The sequence below is a fragment of the Abramis brama genome, assembly GCF_963993115.1.
Source record: "Abramis brama genome assembly, chromosome: 11".
Lineage (NCBI taxonomy): Eukaryota > Metazoa > Chordata > Actinopteri > Cypriniformes > Leuciscidae > Abramis > Abramis brama.
This window is the reverse complement of record NC_139973.1, coordinates 28,370,990-28,391,908: the sequence shown is the minus strand read 5'-3', so window position 1 is coordinate 28,391,908 and position 20,919 is coordinate 28,370,990. Positions and strand designations below refer to the sequence as shown.

Below are 20,919 nucleotides of genomic sequence, written 5' to 3'. Positions count from 1 at the left end.
TCTCCAAAAATTTAACCATGCTCCCTCTGCATGTGTAATTGCGCGTCAACGCGGACAATGACGCAGAAGTATAAATTAAGCATTAAGCATGGTTGCCTTGCAGCAAGAAGGTCCCTGGTTCAGGGCTAACACAGAGGCCTACCACTAACTACTGTGATTTGCTCAGATTGAGTGGAAAGTCATTATCAAGCCAAGCCATGCTATAGAAATACTTTTTGTTCAGTTTGTTCAGAAGACACCAACTTGTTCAGTCAGAACTTACAGTTGTCTTTTTGTGGGTACATGCTCACATTGAAGTGGAGGGTGATAAGGTGTTTGATAATATAGGTAATATAGGCTCTTAAACACCCCAAAATTGAAGGATTTATTTAGGCTAGTTGTCAAAGAGACGTGGCAAGAGATATGGGATAAAGTAAAAAGGGGTGCCATCTGCATTCAAAAAAGTTGTGAAAGAGCAGTTTATGGAAGTAGCAGGAATGTATGAATATACATTGAATATAGTACATAAATGCATGAATATAGCATATACTCTGCTCTGAATTTATGAATTTATATAATAAGAAAGCGTGATTTCGGCAATTGTAATAAATGTGGATTTTTAGAAACTGTGCATGTGCTTATAAAATGTATAAGGCATAAAGAATCAAAAAAAGAAATAGCTTTGTATAATAAAGATACCCCCTCCATCCCAATAGGTGGCGGAAATGCACCAACACTTCCCAACCGCTATTAAGCTTAGAAGAAGAAGACACGCTACTGCAGTGAATAAGCATTTTAGTTCATTCGTCGTAGGTTTAAGACGTCACTGTATGCTCAATGTTTACTTCCCAAGAAAAATATTTTTGATTATACAGCATCCACCAACCGAAAAGTTCATTTTATGGTACAGAAACAATGATGAAGATCTTTCTGGAGGGCGTGGAAAAGTTTGTTGTTATCACGTGATATACCTCTAATGTTTGATAAACTATTTCTTTTTTAACCTCCAGTTTGGTTTTGACGTTCAAAAGTTATTTTCAAAGAATGCCTCAACCTAAATACAGAAAGATTGCTGTATTGGGGTATCGGTCAGTTGGTAAGTGTTTGATATAATTTTTTAAGTAGGAAGTATTTGATGTTATGTAGTCGTTAAGTTAGCAGAATTCTTGTAATTATTTCATTAACGTTACATTTCATTTGAGCTGTTTACTGGTTTCTAGCCACTTTAAGTTTTAAGTATTTACAAATTTACGTATTTATTTCGATGCTGTCAACAAGCTTCTAAACGCGCAGCAGCATTTGGCGACATAATGGAAAAGCGCATGGTGCTGGCAAGAATTAGCAACGTGCTTCTTCAGTCAGATCACGCGCGATATGCCGACCAATACTCGAATATCATCAATCGGGCACTTTTAGTAGCATGTAAGCATGTCTTAATATTGATCTGTAACGCGATGCACTTCCTTTATAACCAATTATTCGATTAGCTAAAATGAAATCGCTTTCCGTTCCACCTTAAATGACGCTACGCTACGTGTCGATGTGAATGGCGCTGTGTCCATAAAGGGATTTAAAGCGCTTATTCTCGGTCATTTTCAAGGGTACGTAAAAAATGACACTGTGGAATGGTAAACAGTGTAGTGCCCTATCAAGTTTTTGGGATAATACAGAATGAGTAGACCCCGAATTGCACTGTAACATTTTTAATGGTCTTGTGAGGAAATTGACATGTACGATAACAAAGAATAAGCTGTCCTGTTGCATCTTCTCTAGGCAATTTGAGTCTGCGTTTCTCCGTCAAAGTTTGAACAATTGTTACGGTACCATTCTGTTTTAATTAGCCCATAAACTTTACATTTGAGACAATACATATGAATGAACCAAGGTTTATTTTAGTATCTCCCCGTGTGGATAATTTTCAAGGGTTCGTGTAATATGAGGGCTGTTACAAAAATGCCAAATTTGAAGAATTATTACTGTGCCATCTCAGAAATAAACATTTCAAAATCAAATGGTTCTAACAATACTGTAAATGTAGATATTTTAAGCCACCATACATGAGAATCATTTTTGTTTATGTTAGCCGTGTTCGGTTTTATGTGGAAACTGTGTATTTGTAGATGAATATCAACCTATGCATAGCTTTATCTTGTACGGCCATCGACCTGTGAAATCTTGTATATTTGATGTATTGCCTCTTGAAGTGGCAGGTCCTGTGGTGTTGTTTGCAGATTGGTGCCATTAGGTCTGCAGGTTGTCTGCGAGTTGAGGGCAGCAAACTATATCTCTCTTGCTCTACCAAAAATTTTACATGCAGTGAGTCATGAAGTTAAATGATAATGTAAAAGCACATTAGTGTGATGTTGTTTGCATCCATTAAAATTAAATGCTCAATGGCAGCAGTTGTATTGAATTAGGGGAAAGCTGTAAAGTTAATTGCTCAAATGTGATAGATATATTATTATAATTTTGTACTTTGTTTGTTCAGTGCGTTATGAACAAACTGTTTAATCTTTGTACTTTGATACAAGGTCACACTGTATCAGTTCTCATTATCATATTTAACACAGAGATGCCGAAAGGAAATGGGCAGAAGGTTCAATAAGATTTGAAAGTGGCATGTGAAGGCCAAGTATGGTAACCTATACTCGGAATTTGTCCTCTGCATTTAACCCATCCAAGATAGTGAACAGACATCCGGAGCAGTAGGCATTTTTTGCTGTGACACCTGGGGAGCAATTGGGGTTTAGGTGCCTTGCTCAAGGGCACCTCAGTCGTTTCCTGTCGGCAACCTTCGGATTACCAGTCTGACTCTCTAACCTTTAGGCCATGACTGCCCGACCCATCTATATTTATCCATATGTGAAGTTCATGAGTTCATTAAAAACGGTACGCTAAAAATGTTCAAAAGAAATTGGGCAGAAGGGACAATGAAATGGCAATTTATTCTTTACTATCCCATACTGTATGTTGACTTAATGGAATCATACAAAATTGGTATTAGCATTTTCACAATGCATTATGCCGTGTATGGGCAGAGGTTGCAATATCATCCGTATCATCTGTATTTATGAAGTTCATGGGTCCATTAAAAAAAAAAAGAAAAGAAAAAGATTGCTCTGACAGTATCAGTACATTTACATGTGTTGGTGGCATACTCTTCACCTGCCTATACATAATGTGGCTTGATCAGTAAGCAGCTTTCTCAACACTTCAACATTCTTTCCATTATAATAAAATAATAATAATATTATTTAATGTCATTCAAAACCCTTATAATAGCTGTCTCTGTTTTTGTTACTAATTATTTTTAACATTACTTTGTTAATCATTTTTATTTATTTTACAACAGGAAAATCCTCCCTCACGATACAGTTTGTAGAAGGACAATTTGTAGATTCCTACGACCCTACTATTGAAAACAGTGAGTACTGAAATACTTTGACCTACTATATTACTAATATTATAGCCCATTATGATGGGCAAATACATTAAATTTAGTAGCTAGCAACTAGTAGATTCTAGTTTTAAGACCGTTGTATGATGTAGAAGAATCAATCACAGTATTGTACAAAAGTATGAAAGTGGGCTAGACCGGTTCTGGCCAGTGTGGTGCCTTGGGCACAATCAATCATTGAATCATGGGCACTAATTTGGGAGAACCCATGCCTCTCTCCATGTGAAATAAACCCTGTCCTTTAGTCTGTAGGACTACATATTATAACCAGGTTTTTTTTATTATTAATAATTTATATTTTTATTGTTTTGCTTGTTTCTTTTGCATTTTAGTTTATTTTAATGTTTAGGCAAGTTTAGTGTGCATTACGTTATAACATTAATTATTCATTAACAAACATTGTTACATAATGCTTAACAGATCATTGGTTATTTTCAAATAGTGATTAATTTCAATGAATTTAAATAAAAAGGAGTAAACAAAAAATTAATGTATTTCATCAAATGATCAGTAATGGTTGCTATTGTTTTAGTGACACCTGTCAGCTTAACTAATTATGAAATTTGATACTGAAATGTCATATGTATGTGTTTCTGTCATTTATAATTTAGTTATAATGCCTGCCTGTGTGTTCTCAGTATGGTGACTGAATTGTGGACATTCATACAACTACATGACATTTGGTCCCCAATTTAAAATCTTTTTGTTTGTCTTTAAGCTTTTAATAAAATGGTGTCTGTGAATGGCCAGGATTTCAATCTCCAGTTAGTTGACACTGCTGGACAGGTAAGACCCCCTACAATTTTTCTATTTAAATCTTTTTCTTTTTTCATCATTAATTTTCATACCAGTTGTTCCCCTCCCCTTTTCTGTTTAGGATGAGTATTCCATTTTCCCCCAGTCTCATTCTATGGATATTCATGGTTACGTTCTGGTGTACTCTGTCACTTCAATGAAAAGGTCAGGTTTTTTTTTTTTTTCTTACTTGCATTGTTATTATTCTTTTATGTTTTATTTTGTTTTCTTTAGTCATACAACTGGAATGTTTAAATGTTTGGTCTCTTCTGACCATTTAATTTTAAGTGACAGGTTAATAATGCAAATAAACAAACTTGCATGCTTATGTAATCACTCTTTTTTAAATTTTGTTCTTCATTCTTGTTCTTCATTCAATATACCCAGTGTTGTTTTTGTGTTTGCATCTTTTTTAGGTTTCTGACTTTGTTTTTCTGCCAGTTCTATTCTTTTTTACTATAATCTATTGGCAATGAGCTTGTATGGACAAATGTGATGCATGTGTACTACGACTGATCTGTGGTACTTTCTCTTGGTTGTCATCTTTATGCTGTTTCAAACTCAAAATTTTTCGTTGTTGTTTCCAAATTCTTTGATCATTTATTAATTGAACAGCCCTGTTAGAAACATTAGTGCAGTGAATTCGGTCAGGCACACAAGAAGGCGAAGCACTCAGACGTGAGGCTGGAAAATTTGTACTGCACATGCACAGTCCTTGCAGCTGGTCCTGCTGATGATGAAATTTACATCATGGACTGTGCAAGACCAAAGAAAATAAGCAACTCTTTAAAGGGTCATAATCCCTAATTTTATGCTGGTCATCATATCACATCACAGATTTGAAAAGGCTCATAAAAAGTTATGAGAAGAATTGAAAGGGGAGCATAGGAGGGGAAAGGAGAAGCACAGTAACCTACAACACCAATCAACAGATCTTCTGCACACTTACTATAAAGATGAAGTGCAGATTCAGATGTTTGTGGAGATAAAGACAAAAGAGTTGTGGGCACGGCAGTTCTCTTTACATTTTGTACTGCCTAACCAATACATGTTAGTGCTTTCTGTGTAAAACTTACCAGTTAGTTCAGAAGAATTGAGCATGCAGACCACGTTTAAGCTTTAGTCAGCTACACTAGTTTCCTAAACATGAAACAAATATTTTTGTTCAAATAACGTCGTTGATACAGAAGTAGTGTGCACAATTTCAAGGCAGCTTACTCAAAACAACAAACTAATTATTATTAAAACTAAACCCTCAAAGGCTAATCATGAATGACAATTTCAATTTACAAATCCAATTTACAGATTTGATGCCATTTATGACCAAAATTTCTGTTTCAAATGTGCAATAACATATTTAAATCTTACCAGATATATGCACTAATTCTACTTGGTACATGTATCAAACTGTTGCATTAGTGTACTAATTAAACTTTGGGGCTGTTTACACGACACCATTTTCAGCTAAAAATGGGAAACTTTTTTTATGCGTTTTGGCCATTCATTTACACGACATCTGCATTTTGGGGGCCTGAAAACGCAAACTTTTGAAAATGATAGCGTTATTGTCTCTGTGTAAACAACAAAAATGTGAATTTGTGAAAACGGAAACATTCATATTACCTGTTCAGTGTACAGGCACGTAGTGTTATTTACAAAATGACATTGCCAACCACTCGCTTTTTAGTCATTTTCACGTATCTGTGTGAACAGGGATCGTTTTGACAAAATCGTTTATATGCGGAAAACGCGAAGGAAAAACTTTTCCATTTTTAGTACAATGTTGTTGTGTAAACGTACTCTATTTAGTAGAGTAAAAATAAAAACATTTGAAATATGACATCTTTTTTTTGTTGTAACCACTATGACTGCCATACCATAATACTATACTATAGATATAAATATAACAATTCAAATAGAAGGCTTAAACCATGAACACTGGCTCTGTCAAGACCCCTTTTACTCTGGCATGGTTCTGGTGCAGGTTACTGACTAATATTTTGGGCTGGAAAAATCGATTCCACTAATTGTTATGGCAGTCTCTCTGAGCAATGTAATAACATTGCAGTGCATTACTCTGTAGGTCTTAATATGTTAAATTGCATGAGAGAGAATGAATCTGCGGGTTCAGTTTCTGTCTCAGTCTCAAGCAAGTACTTGAAGAGATTACCGACAGTTTACAGCCAGATCTGCCGGTACACAAGAATGACTTCTGGTACCGTGAACAACATAATGCAGAAGTGCTGCTTACACAAACACTGACACATCATATTTGTTTTTGGACAGGTTATGTAGTCACATAAACGACACGTATATATCACCTTGTATCAACTTTTGTATCAGAAGTCTGTGGAGAAACAGGGCTGGTTCTAGACAGGCTTTATTTCGCCCAGGGAAACACTGGTCAAGAACAGGATTGGCACCAGAAATATATTTTATTGTTTGTTTTAAAGCAAAAACAATTTCATATTGTATTAATATTTTGTATTTTTCAAAACCAATGTGCTATTTTTCAATACCATTATACTAACACTAGTATTGGCTGAGAAGAAGTACCTTTATTTAACCTTAAATTCTGATATGGGTTATTTTTCTTCTGATTGTAAGGGCCTAGATGCTTATTTGAATATTTCTCAGAGGCCAACACAATGTAAACATAATCCGCTCTGTTTTCAGTTTTGAAGTTGTGCAGGTTCTACATGACAAGCTTCTTGATATGGTTGGAAAGATACAGTAAGTGTGGTTTAAACTCATGAACATATGGTCAAAATATTACACACGGTCATAAAACATGTAGTCATAAATATTACATATTTACCCAGGGTACCTACTGTTCTAGTTGGGAACAAAAAAGACCTTCACATGGAAAGGTAAGCATAACTATATATTCACCTATTCACATTTAGGGACCAAGCACTTAAACCCTATTATATTGCTTTTTTTTTTTTTTATGGTGTTGGCTTATTTATTTTTATTCTATTTTAAATTTTTGTAGAACTAGATTATGTAGAACTTCAAATTTGTGTTAAACTTGGTAGAATTGTCTCAAATCCCGCCAGTTGTCGAACATGCGCCCATCAGTCTTGACAGGTAGCGCTATTATAAAGCCTTTGATGTTTTTGCCATAAGACAGACTGGATCCCAATTTTACCCAGCCAGTCATATTGCCTTTCGTTCATTTTAAATTATATTTAATAGGTACTTCTGCAAACAGGGTTCCCTTGCTTTTTGAAAGTACTTGAATTTCAGACACATAGCATTCAGGGCCTGGAAAGTCTATGAAAACAAACACAGGTCTTTGAAAGTGTTTGAATTAAATTTGAAGTAAAATTTGTTAGAGTAGAATGGTGATATTACAAAAATTGGCCTTTATGCACTGCAAAAGCCAGAATGAAACCACGTTTCTGATGAGGAGGAAAACGGGGGAAAAGCAGCGTGAGTGCGTGGATCGTGATCGTGATCGTGATCATGAGCAGTGCCAGCAGGGAAGGGCAAATTCAATGATGCTTGGTTGACTCAGTATTGAGCTATTAAAAATTGGCTAATCAAAATTCTAATGAATAATCCCTAATAAAGTAGTGTTTATAAGCGCTGTGCTGCTTTGATTACAGAAGTAAGTTTACAGAAGTTGGGGAAAACAATATATTTCTGCTGTTCCAAAACCGCCATCTACTGTCAGACATTGAAACTGCATTTACATTCAGCACGTCTCCCATTTTTGTTCAGACCAATGCGAAGATCGACCCATATATTTACATATATGGGTCGACCCATAAGATCGACCCATAACACACAGTGTTGTAAATATGGATTGATAAGGAGCTAATGTGCTTTAAAAATATATATAGAATAATCAGGTATCTAGATTATATATAATATTTTAAATTAATATGTAGCTATAATCATTTATCATTTTGACTCATCCATTTCTTTTCTTTTTTTTGGTCAAAACTTGTATTATTTGAACTGTTGTTGAAATCGTCATTTTTAGTCAAAATAAACTGTAAACTTTTTTACAGTTAATATTGTCCATGTTGGCAGTAACAAACTCGCCTTTATTGTCTATATTGTGCTTGATACAAAATAAAAGGTGCTTTAAAAAGTCCTTGGATCTGGTGTTCGTGAAAGAGTGGAAACCCTGTTCAAACCCATCCTAGTTTAAAGGGCGTTTGTCTCATTTGCTGTATATAACCATTAGATGCTCTTGACAAAATGTTATAAAAAGTAATTGTATTTTCTGTTAATGTATGGCTAAATTAATGACAATTTTTTTTTTGTAATTAAGTTATTAACATTAAATTCATAAATACTACTCATAAATGTGATTTAATGTCTTTTTGTGCTTTTATTTGTAATATATTAAGCAACAAGGAGTTCTTAAATATTTATCACATTTCAGACCACAAAATTGTCTTCCAGACTTTAAAACTTTAAGGTTTTCTAACATTTTGTGGTGGAAGGCAAAGCATTCCCACTCTGTCATGCTCTCTTTTTTGTTGTTTTAATTTAGAGTGATTAAACCAGAAGAGGGCAAGAAGCTAGCTGATTCTTGGGGTGCTGCTTTCATGGAGTCATCCGCTAAGGAAAATCAGGTAACACCTTCTTCGTATCTTGAATAGGAACTTTTGCTACAGTTTAACAAAACATTTTGTTGACACATTTCTGTAATAAGCATATATTTGTTTTCTGTACAGTTTGATCATTTGTGTATATGTTCTCCTTCTTAAAAGAACTTTCAATTTTACAGACAGCTGTAGAGGTTTTCAAGAGGATTATTCTGGAAATGGAAAAGGTTGATGGAAATGCCCCATCAGAGGAGAAGAAGTGTGCAGTGATGTAAGGCATGCAGTAAACTCACATGCTGAAGTTAAAAGACACATCACCTTGCCTTTAACTATAACGAAGCAGTTCAGAAATAGGTCCTCTCCTGATTAATTTCCAGATGCGTCAACAAACATTATTCCAAAAAATCATATTCAGTGTTGGGAATTAAATATTGATGCTATTTGAAGCCCAAATTACTGTAAAAGGTTTTACTTAAAATCTCCCATCTCTGTAACCTTCAGCTTTGATATGTTGACTGACATTTCATGTTTAATCTGACAGGAGCTAACCTGTCTGCAACTACTATCTCAATTTATCTCAGCAATACACAGTTGTTCTCATTTTGATTTTATTTTATTTTTTTGCTCTCCCTCTGAAACATATTTACTAATTTTACTTCTCTTGTGTAACCAAAAGAAATAAAATGGGAAGTCCGTTGAAATTTAGTTTATATAGAGACTGTCATTTAAGACGGCACATATGACAACTTAGTGCTGTGCTGTTCCTTTCCTCTTCCTAGTAGAGTATGTGAACAGTGTGGGTATATATATATATACATACACACACAACAGAACCCCAAAAAGATCTACTCTTGCGCACCACCGGTGGTTTTATACACAATCAAGTGACTACAAGAATTGTATTCTTTCTAAACCTTCAGTATAAAGTAAATATGAGATCTTTAAAACTTTGTTAGAATGCTATTTGTGAGATTTAGCATTTTTATTTTATTTCTTTGCATTTTTGTTGGAATTGTTTTGCTTTGATCCAGAAATGAACTTGGTTACCCGTAAAGGTGCCCATGGCATATAAAAGTCCTCATTAAATAAAGACACTTTTTTTAGGATAATGCTGAACTTCATACAGACCATTTGCTATTTGTGAGGGCTAATATTTGCATAGTTGCCAAGGACCAGTCAATTCATGATCAACAATTTGCCCCTGTGGCTAACCCTAACCCATGAGCTTAATCACCAACAGTATCTCTCTAGAGCAGTTAAGACTGATAATACACCGGCTACTGTTCTAATGCATTTCTTTGGCATCATCCTCTCTGCTTCCTATTTAGTAATTGTTAGCGATATTAAATAGTACCATGACACGAATACCATCATGTAATTTCCTGACCCATATTACATTGAATTAGCATTAAGTCTGAAGGTCCTTTAAGATCTGACCCCCTCATTTTCCTGTGAAGTTCAGGGTGCCAGGTTTTTCATTTTTATAATTTTGACAGCCTTCATTATAATTTTAGGGACTTCTGTATATGGAATTTTTGTATGTGGAAAAATAAAACATTTAAAGAATGTGTTTTCTTTTTATTTGTTGTTCTTCCGTTTCCAACTATCAAGAGTTAGTTGGATCTCTCACATCAAAGTTGAAATAGCCAGTCAGGAGTGCATTTACCATATGATGTAACTTGCTGCCTAACCACCTTATTACAATGAATCTTTGGAGAATATGGTTTTGTTTTGAGTGTGGTTTTACTTTGTCATACTTATGTTGTTCGATTCACGCTGTGATGGAAGAGCTGCGGTCACCATCTTCTGGTGAAAGGCGAGAATTCATTCGGTGTGGCGCTCACAGTGCTTGGGTATCTATAGCCGCAATGGTATCCAGCTGCAGAACTCCAGCAACCACAGAGTGGGATGTGAGCTATTTTCACAAATTGATCGTATTGATATCTCCAAACTTTACTTAAAAAAAAAAAAAAAAAAAAGTACCTGTACAATGATAAATATTTCAAACCAGCCTATTAATCATGCTACACAATCAATAGTTCATTGTTAGTTCAACGATATACAAATATACAACTTTTTTATTTTAAATTAATTAAAAGCCTATATTAAAATGTGTTACCGTATTGTAGTTTACCATTTGACTGCATTATGTAATATTATTTCCTTCGTGTTCATGTTGTTACAAATAATACTTATACAGAGTGTGACATATAGCCTTGAACAAGTGAATGAATCGTGCATTTCATTATATGAAAACCAATATTTTATAAAATATATAATATAAATGGCTATAATTTAAAAAAAAACATGCAAACTTCATACAAAAAAGAATTCATCTTAAAACACAATAACTGTTTGATTTTAAGCCCATTGTATAATGGCCTTTCTGCATATGATTAAAATGAATATCCATATTTTCACAAATGCAAAAGAAAAACTATGTTCATAAACGTAAACGTTTTATTAGCTATTTATAAATAATAAATACAAAGCATACAGTAATTGTGAAGCTCATTTACAACACCCTATCCAAAACATAAGTGAACTGACCACAGGAAAATAACCTACAATAAAGTAGAACAACAAATTATTGTTTCAAAAATAAAATGAGAAAGACGTGTGCAGCACAGATTCAATATTTTTGGCAGATAAACACTTTAATATATAAATTAGTTCACCACATCGTGACAAATTGACAATATTACAGACAACTCGCAGAGATATCCGTTGTGCTTGACTTTATTTAATAAAAGAAAATGTTCGGCTCCACTCCTCACTTCCGCCCTGTGGCTGCCTGCTAGTCCGAACTGCTGGGGCTCGTTATTAAAGGTCCCGTATTATGCCCCTTTTCACAAGATGTAAAATAAGTCTCTGATGTCCCCAGAGTGTGTATGTGAAGTTTCAGCTCAAAATACCCAACAGATCATTTTTTACAGCATGTTTAAATTGTCATTTTTGGGGGCTAAAAAAAAACGCGCTGTTTTAGTGTGTGCCCTTTAAATGCAAATAAGCTGCTGCTGGACGACCCAGGGGGCGGAGCTTCATGAGCTCGCGCTCAGTCTCTCAGGACAATTTCATCTCACGGAAATTGACGGAATGATGATAATATCAGAAACTCTCAGTAACAGTGTTCATTTCGAGTCGGACAATAATGCCTACAGAGTCAGAGTGCTGTATAGAGATGGAACAGGTATAGTTTAGTAGTTTAATTACGGTTATTATAACGTATTTGTCATCTGCTTCTTGTATGTATCCATTATTTATTAATAGCCTACAAGTCTGCTGTTTCGGACCAGGTCCGAATGATGATCAAACATATACTGATGAGTTTAATAAAGTTTATTGTACATCACACAAAGGATGAAGCTTCAGTTTTACTTCAGAAAATCACCGTAAGAGCTGAGTAAACACAGTAAGTTATAAGAAGTGCGCAAGTACATAAACGAATTTCGGTAGAGTTGAGGGAGCATTCCTGTGGGCGGAGGTTAGTCAAAAAACTGTTCTACTGATGTCATTAAAGAAGGAAGTAGAGGGATGTAGTCCAAACGGGCCGTTCGATGTAGGCGACTTCTGTTAAATAAAATATCTCGCTTGGCATTGAACTTTGAGCTTTATAATTTTACAGATATTATTTATACTCTAACAACAACATTACACACTAACTAAAGTTTGAAACATGGGATCACGAAGAACGGGACCTTTAAAGTGTATTATGGGATTAAATAAATGCACTCAATTGTTACTGTCTTAGACACCACTAATGTCTGTTCCCTCATATAGTGCACTGTATAAGGTTATGAACTATTTTGAACACAGCCAACTTGAGCTCCTTTCGATTGCGGCTTGGCAAGCCATTTTAACATTTAATCCTTAAAATGCACTAGTATATGCAACTAATTACTTTTTAGATACTATTTATTCCATTAGGTAGGCTTCTTTATTTATTTGCTACTAGTGCTTATTCTTTAATAGGATAGTACTTATTCCAGTAGGCTACTAGTACTTATTCCAATAGAGTCACTTTTAGAAATCACTTTGTAGGCCAAAACGCAGAAACGAGTTGCATTTTAGCACTTCCGGTTCAAAAACAGCAATTAAAAGGCACTGTGACCGAGACTGACCATACAACTTAAAGGCACACTGTGAAACTTTTCAACCTTCATAATATATTTCCAAGACCCTTGTGATGGTACATCGACTTACAATAGGTTGAATGACACGTCTGCCATAGCCTGACGGGGTCTGTATCGCTTTTACTGGCACTATGTAACTTCAGGGTTCGGGTAGTAACCATAGCACAAAAAGAACTACAAAATTCGACTGCTTTACGGCATACGTCACTTCCCCCACCACTTCGTCAAATTTGGACGTGAGAGGCCAACCAGCGTTTGTTTTCGGCTTTCGTGCGTATGTTTTTGTCATGGGGCTGTTTACACCTGGCCACTTCATGCGTTTTCTCAGATGGGATAGCTATCTGATCGTGAAAAGACCAGGTGTAAATGCCCTCCGAAACGCATTCAAGACGGATTTGAATCCGATCGCTCAAACCACTAAAGGAGGAGGTCTGTGCCGCATTCCAGACGAAACTGGACAAGTGTAAATGCATCTGGTTGTTGAAACCACATATGTAAATTGTACTCCTCTCAAAAATGCTAAAAATAAAAACGTGTGAGAGCGTGTTATAGGCTATATGTTATAGACAGATATGACGACGCTACTGGAACACACATCACCGCAGATGAGCAACTGAGCATAGTCATAAAGAGAACGTGCAAACTATCGCAAATCAAAGTGAAAGTAAGTCGCAGACGCTTAACACACAATCATCATCATTAAAAGTAAAGAAATGAAGTGATCTTACCAGGGCTGTTGCCGCTCTCTCTTATTGCGGTCTTTGATTTTGAAATTTTAGCTGATTATCAATAAAATGCAGCTCATATCTGTTGCTCGTGCACTCCATTAAATCTGCATACAGCGCGGGAATTGAAGATCGGATTTAAATCCGTTTCGCAAAAACACATTTATGTGACCAGGTGTAAATGGAATTGTTTTGATAAATCTGATAGCTATCCGATCTGAGAAAACGCATGAAGTGGGCAGTAAATAAATATCTTATTTGTAAACTTGTTTGCATTCTATGTTGTATGTTGTTGCGCTTGCTTGTAGTATGTTTTTTTTATATGCTGTTCATTCATTTATTGCTGATAATTAGACCAGTCCAATAATTTCCACATATGTCTAGCTAGCTTTCGATTATCAGAGCTGTTAACAGACTTGCTAAAAAAACACTCGTTTCTCTTACATGTTTTTTGCGTTATGTTTTATTGCCTAGCTTGCCTCACGAACTAGTTTGCCAGCTGAACTCAGGTGTTGTGAGTTGTATTTATCACGTAGTCCTGAGGGATATCAGACGACGCTGTTGACGTTGATTCTTGCGATTATCATGAGAACAGTTTTTAATATCTCACATAATTATCAGGACATAAATAAGCCTAATGTAGAGGTTGTAAATAGTGTAAACGAGTACAATTTGCAAACTATTATGATAAATTGCAATAATCATGTCTTCGGAGTCTATCTGTGTCTATTCCATGCCCGATGCAGGTACCGGTGTACAGGGTGGGGGGTGGAGGGGTATTTACGACAATGCAAGTATTCCATAGCGACTCTAGGGGTCGCTGTTTGACAAAAACACAATTCCTTCACAGTGTGCCTTTAAGTTTTCCCGGAACATACAATGATGTCACTAAACAGTGACAGCACAACTCTAAGAACATAATTCACAAGTTGACCAGTTATGTTCTCTCACAGACGACGTTGTTGCCTTTTCCACTACATTGATTTCTGATTCTGACTGATCTAACTTCCGTTGCTCAGGTCTCCTGCTATCCTGATTATTATTAGCAGTTGAATACATTCAACAGCACTCAAAATGCTAGAGGGAAATGCTGGTATCGTCACATTTTTTTAATTTCAGTACCAACTTGTATCGAAATACGTGACGTGTACGTGACAACACTATTGCTCACCGTCTACAATGAAACAGGACATAAAGCAAAATGTCAACAGTTAGTATATAATATTTAAATGAACGATTCATAATATATTTAAAAATAGTCTGAATGATTAAGTTCTCATTACTGAAACAGAAGTTCCCTTTCGAGGTAGGTTTCTCCACATTGCGTCATTAGCTGACGCTTTGGGTAAACTTCTTTCTTCGAAAATGCTGAAGCCTGACTGAATCACGCTATTGCAATAGCAATAGCCAATGGCGCTCGAGCGAGGGACGGGTCCAACCTATTGCCTACAGCGCTATTGCCTCAGAATCTTTCTCCTTCACTCGGCTATGCTGTCTTCGAGAAGCCACCTATCGCTCGCCGTTGAGGTACGCTCTTCAGAGGTCTGTGCCTGGACTGCTGTTCCTCTGCAGCGCTCTGGTCAAGTCAAGTCACCTTCATTTATGTAGCGCCTTTACAATATAGATTGTTTCAAAGCAGCTTTACAGTGATAATAGGAAATTAAAATAACAGAGATTGTTTTGGCTTTACAGCAGCTCTAGAATAAAGTCCAGCTTATTGTCCAGCTTAAGTTAGTTTTTGATTGATTCACTTCCATTGCAAAGATCATTAGTTATTAACTTACTTACTAAAGTTATTTACTTGCTTAAACGACACCGAAAACAGAAAACTTTTAATGTATGCATATTATGTGTTTAGTCTATAGGTATGTGCATTTGAATATATATATATGTGCGCAGGCGTGTAGTCTTTCTTTACAAATTAACAACACCAAATTACTTGTCTGGCCTGCATAATACAGAATTTTTAGTCGCTTCTGCTTATCCATGTGAACTGGAATCATTTTAACGTTTTATCTGTACAGAGGTAAAGGGAAGGGAAGGAGCCCTTCACAGTTTAGAGACTAGTTGACAGTTCAGGGCTGCGTTGTCGTTGTGTCCGGGCGCAGGTCCTTCATCAGATTTGGATACGACCTAGATCCAGCGGACTATGGTAAACCTCAGGATAAACAGAGAGACTAATATTAGCGTAGACGCCATTCTTGATGTAATGAGTACATCAGGTGCTATGAGAAGTGTGGTCAGTATGAAATCTTTTATATTATCTTTTATATTATCACCTCTTCTCCTCCTCCGCCTCCGAGCTGAGATAGGAAGTTTAGGTTATGAGCCTGTTCCTGTCAATTCCTGCATTCCCCTCTTTACCTAAACCTCCCATGTCTAACCTTCGGAATGAATAATCGCTGCCTCTACCTGAGCTGCGCCCATCACAGATTCAGTGCTACATGAGTTCTTCTGCCATCAGCGAAGGCCTTAAAGGACTTGGGTAGCGAGCTATGTAGTCTCAGCTCCTGCGTTCTCTCTCTAAACGCTCACTCATTCACACGATATAAGCTGCCCATTTCCACACCAGCGGTCAGTCGTGTACAGTGCACAGAGAAGTTCCAGTCGCTCACTCATTCATGCGATATAAGGGCGGCAGCTCTCCCCCCATCTTAGTGCGGTGGTCTGTCTAGAACAAAGCACAAAATGCTCGGGCCGCTCGATATTCTCTTGTCGGCTATGCTGCTGTTTTCAGCGCTCTACACGACTGGGCCTGAGACAGATATGAAGCCAGAAAACTTGTGGCGGAAATGCCAACCATTCTTAACGTGAGGAAAGTGATGTTCCACTGTACGATGACAAAGCTGAAAAACAGAATGCAGAGGGTGCTTCTGTATCAGAATTGTTTTCTCTAATTCAATACATGCCTCCCATCTGGAAGCGGCGGGTTACATATACAAAGCACGGGTTGCCCAGTTTCAACTGCATTATGAAACTATGAAACGCCCCAGCCATCACTGCTTATCAACCACCCAGAAACCCCTTCTAAATGGAAGTGGAGTTGGACTTTATTTTAGCATGGGCCCACCTTTCACAGGGGCGCTCCCAGCCTGTAATTTACTCTCCCTTAAAGCACTTATAAGTTGTGTAGTTGGTGATCCCTACATGACCATCACACTATTGCAATTTGGGCATTATATTGAAGTCCTGTGACGTGTAAGACACCAGCACGGTCAACGTTTTTTCTCTGCATTACTGTGATACAAGCAATAGCGCCGGCACTGCTGCCACTTTGCTGTCATTCACCCACGGTGTTCAACTAAGTCTGGTAGCTCAGTGTTGTTGTGACGTAAACAAGCACTGCCACTGCTTTGCTCTCATACACTCATGACGACGACAGCAAGATCTCTTATGTCTGTTTCTCATGTCCCCCTGCTTGTTAAGGGGGATTCTGCCTCATCTTTGAAATAGGGCCGACTAATTTGTGCGCTATCGAAGCATTCATTCAATGAGCCCATTGAAACAGACCCTCGCACATGAGTGGTCAATGGACTAGATTATGTCAGTGGACCTCAAATACGTCTACTTTCATAGGTGTTTGCTTATCTCAGTAACGTTTTATAGAACATGAGACAAAGGCCTGGTGGAACTGTGCCCTGTGTCAATCACCTTGTCTTTTATGCAAGATTACATGGACAGTGAAAGTATACCCACCATGCTTTGAGTTTATAGCCGTTATAACGGCTTGTCACCATCATATTCATATTTGAATGTCCTGGCAATAAGAATTTTGAATGGCACAAGGAGACTAATATCCTCTCATCCCTCTACATGACCAACTTGTGGTGAGCACTATTGTCAGTTAAAAAAAAAAAACTATGATGAGGCTTACGCCTAGACGTGGTTATATACCTAACCACCGTTATATACCCTTCAGAGCTCAGGTTATCAGGTTATTCTCCCGGCATGATCTCTGATGAAAGACCTGTAAGCAATTGCTGTGCCCTGTTCATGCACTGCGTGGTTAGAAACCAGTCCTTTTCGTCAGTCAGAGCAACTATTCGTCTGCTTTGAGGTTGTAAGCAATGTAATCGTCTGGTTTTAGCCAGGTTTCTGTCAAACACAGCACATCTAGGTTATAATCTGTGATCATATCATATCATTATTACCAGCAGGGCAACTGGGTGACCATGTTGGGTGACTAGGTGACTGGTCAAATAGTTTAACATGGAGAGGTGGGGTAAAGTAATAATGAGTAAAGTAACAGGGTGACCAGTTCAAATGGTTAAACTCTCCATGTTAAACTAGTCCTGTCCAAAGGTATGTCTATTAAGAACATTTGTCTTGGATGATCTTTGCAAAACACTTTCTCTAAATTCTATAACCTTGAAATCCCTTCTATTGCACTGCATGTGCTGTCTGTGCAGCGGGAGACGAGTGAGCCGTCATTGTGGCCACACCCCTCCTCAGCGAGTGGTTTCAACTAAAGCCCTATTCGGACGGGATTAGTTTAACATGGAGAGGTGGGGTAAAGTAATTACCAGAGCTTCTCAGTGATTTTAGTCCCGTCCGAATGTGCCATCTCAGTAATCATTACGGACAATGTCAGTAAAGATTACGGCAACTTTCACATTCTGTAAAAAGGTCCGGAAAAATTAGCTCAGGTAATTAGCCTGACGTCGTCATACACAGATTCTAGTAAGAATATGAGTCTGATACTGCTCCATTGGGCTGTGATTAAGGAGCGTGTTTCAACCGAACCAGGAAAGAAAATGCCTCTGCACTCAATTGGATAGACCTACAACCAATCAGAGCAACGGAGTAAGTGACGTATGTTCTTCATTCATCTTTCCGATCGACAAATGCCTTGATGGTCAAATGGTTCTCTGTTCCTCTTTTAAAATTAATGTGCTGTTGATATCTTCTATAACAGACACGATGGCGGCAGTCTCCAGCGGCAGTCATCTTTGTTGTAAACGAGTTCAACCCAAGCGCTATTTGGTGACGTGGATGATTACGTTACTGTTGATCATCTGTCCATCATCGTATAAAGCCCGCCCTGACAATTTGATTGGTCCGAACAGCTCTGGTTCAAGCATAGTTGCTCCACAATGGATCAAGTCCAGACCGAACTTCCCATAGACAGTAAAAGAAATGGACACAGCGACCCCATAGACTTAAGAAAAGTGAGAAAAGTGAAGTCAATTAGAAGCACTCACTTCCTGATGGCTGAGCATACTGCGCAGCCTCAAACTGAACTTGACGACGTAGATGTGACGTGAGCAACCTGTCTGACATTTGTAAGTCTTCTAGGAGCTGTGCCAAGAGAAATCTGAATCATTCCCTTCCGAATCTTGCAGAGAGCGTGAGTAGGAGCTGTCCATGAGCTAGGAGCAGGAACAACTTTTGCTAAGTATTCTGATTAATTATTTTGTCATTTTGCCTCCATGTCCCCCCGATTGCCTGAGAGCTTCTCCTCCTGTCTATACGGTAATGTCTCTACTGTGCGACAGAGAGTTGCGTGGTTATGATACAATTGTTAGCCTATTTTTACAAAAACGGCTTCTACGGGGCCATAACGGAAGATACAAGGTAATGGAGCCTTTTATACATTGTTGTGTTTCTTTAGAAATAAATAATGGACAAATGGAGTCTTTAAACACCTCAGATATGAAGTTATTCGCTGTCAAAGTGATGCCAAAATGAATGGGAGTCAATGGAATGCTAACAGCAGGTGATGGCTTGCAAGCAAATGGCTGCCCCCATGGAAGGAACGCTTTCTGGGTGCTGGCTTACCCCCTTGGGAACTTCCCGACCTCAAATGCTGTGGGCGGGGCTAAGTTCGGCTGGCATCCAGGCTATCAGGTAATACTAATCCCATGCGAATTCGACCCGTTTAAAAGTAGTTTTCTAAAAAACTAAACTTTTTAGCTTTAGGTAAGTGCCCATTACCAACAGAATCCAATCAGAATTTAATTAATTTAATTAATAAATTGTTTGACCGGACCTAACTGTTATATATAGGTTATATATATATGGATTTTATGTGTTTGCACACTTGATATCAGGAAGCAACATGATATTCACATGACGACAGGGACGGCGGTGTGTAAATCGAGTTACCCCTCCCCAGAGGTGGGAGACTCGAGTCATATGACTTGACTCGAGTCAGACTCGAGTCGCAATTTTCTGGACTTGAGACTTACTTGACTAGATCTCTGAAAAGACTCGACTTGACTTTAGACGTGCTCCTTGTGACTTTTGACTTGGACTTGTGCCTATTTGCTTGAAATGACTTGTGGAAAAAAATTTTTTTTCAATTATTGTGATTTTTTTTTTTTTTTTACGGAAACTCGTTTTCCCTCCTCTGCGGCTGTCAATCACTCTCCATTCAGTATTCAAACTGCGCGCGCCTCTTCCGGTTGGATGCACGGTAAAACTCTCTCCAATATGATATATTCACATTATAATGCATGATCTGTAGATAAAAGGCTGTGGATTTGCATAAAATGACTTTATTTTGTTGGAGTTTGTTGCTGTTTTTAAACGACTCACTACCGTGTGCTTGTTAGATCACACACATCACAAGGAATATGAATCGGCATCAAACGCACAATAACTGGAATTTAAAACTGTGAAACAAATGATCAATAAACTGTTGGACAGATATACACTAGGATTTGTGCGCTTGACATTTCTTCGCTTTGTGCCGTGAACTTTTAAATGCGCACTTGTGCAGCGCAGCGCTGAACACTGAGACTCCATGTTGCTTTGAGCACATCATTCTGCGCCCGCGATGCGCATACGCGCATTGTGCGCTCTGTTTTGAAGCGTTTCATATTATCATGGTTTTCCGCACTGAAAGATTATTAAAAGCCTATATTTTTTATACCTAGCCTGCTCAATACATTTAAAATAAGCATAATTTAATTGTATATTATTTCTGTGTAGTATAGGCTATATAAATACATACACTTCTGAATTCTTGACATTAATATATAAATATACAATTGTGAAATGTATGATTGCCTGATTGAATTTTATAAGAGTACTAATAGTCATTTGTTTTTATTAACATTTTATAGTTTTTATAAAATTACTGTGCAGATTTTGTCAAGAATTACTTTTTGCTGCTGATTTATACACTCATTAAGTTTAATAAAAATACATAATACATTTATGTAATATTTAAAGGTGTTAACTGTAATCTTACACTGCAAAATAATAACTTAAAAAGGATTAAATTCATCACAATTATTAAGTATCTGGAAATTTGCCGCGGG

General features: G+C 37.2%; 1 protein-coding gene across 2 annotated transcripts; it reads left to right on the top strand.

The window, feature by feature from the left end:
* Positions 1-730: 730 nt before the first annotated feature.
* On the top strand, positions 731-10,364 carry rhebl1 (Ras homolog, mTORC1 binding like 1). Of its 2 annotated transcripts, XM_084128219.1 has the most exons (9): positions 731-883; positions 990-1,075; positions 3,332-3,403; positions 4,155-4,222; positions 4,314-4,396; positions 6,908-6,964; positions 7,054-7,101; positions 8,742-8,823; positions 8,979-10,364. In XM_084128219.1, exons 1-9 carry the CDS (start codon positions 810-812, stop codon positions 9,069-9,071), a joined length of 663 nt encoding a protein of 220 aa, XP_083984345.1. In that variant the 5' UTR covers positions 731-809; the 3' UTR covers positions 9,072-10,364. The 2 variants fall into 2 exon arrangements, with proteins under 2 accessions (XP_083984345.1, XP_083984346.1); XM_084128220.1 differs by lacking the exon at positions 731-883 and having other exon boundaries at positions 890-1,075.
* The last annotated feature ends 10,555 nt before the right edge of the window (positions 10,365-20,919 follow it).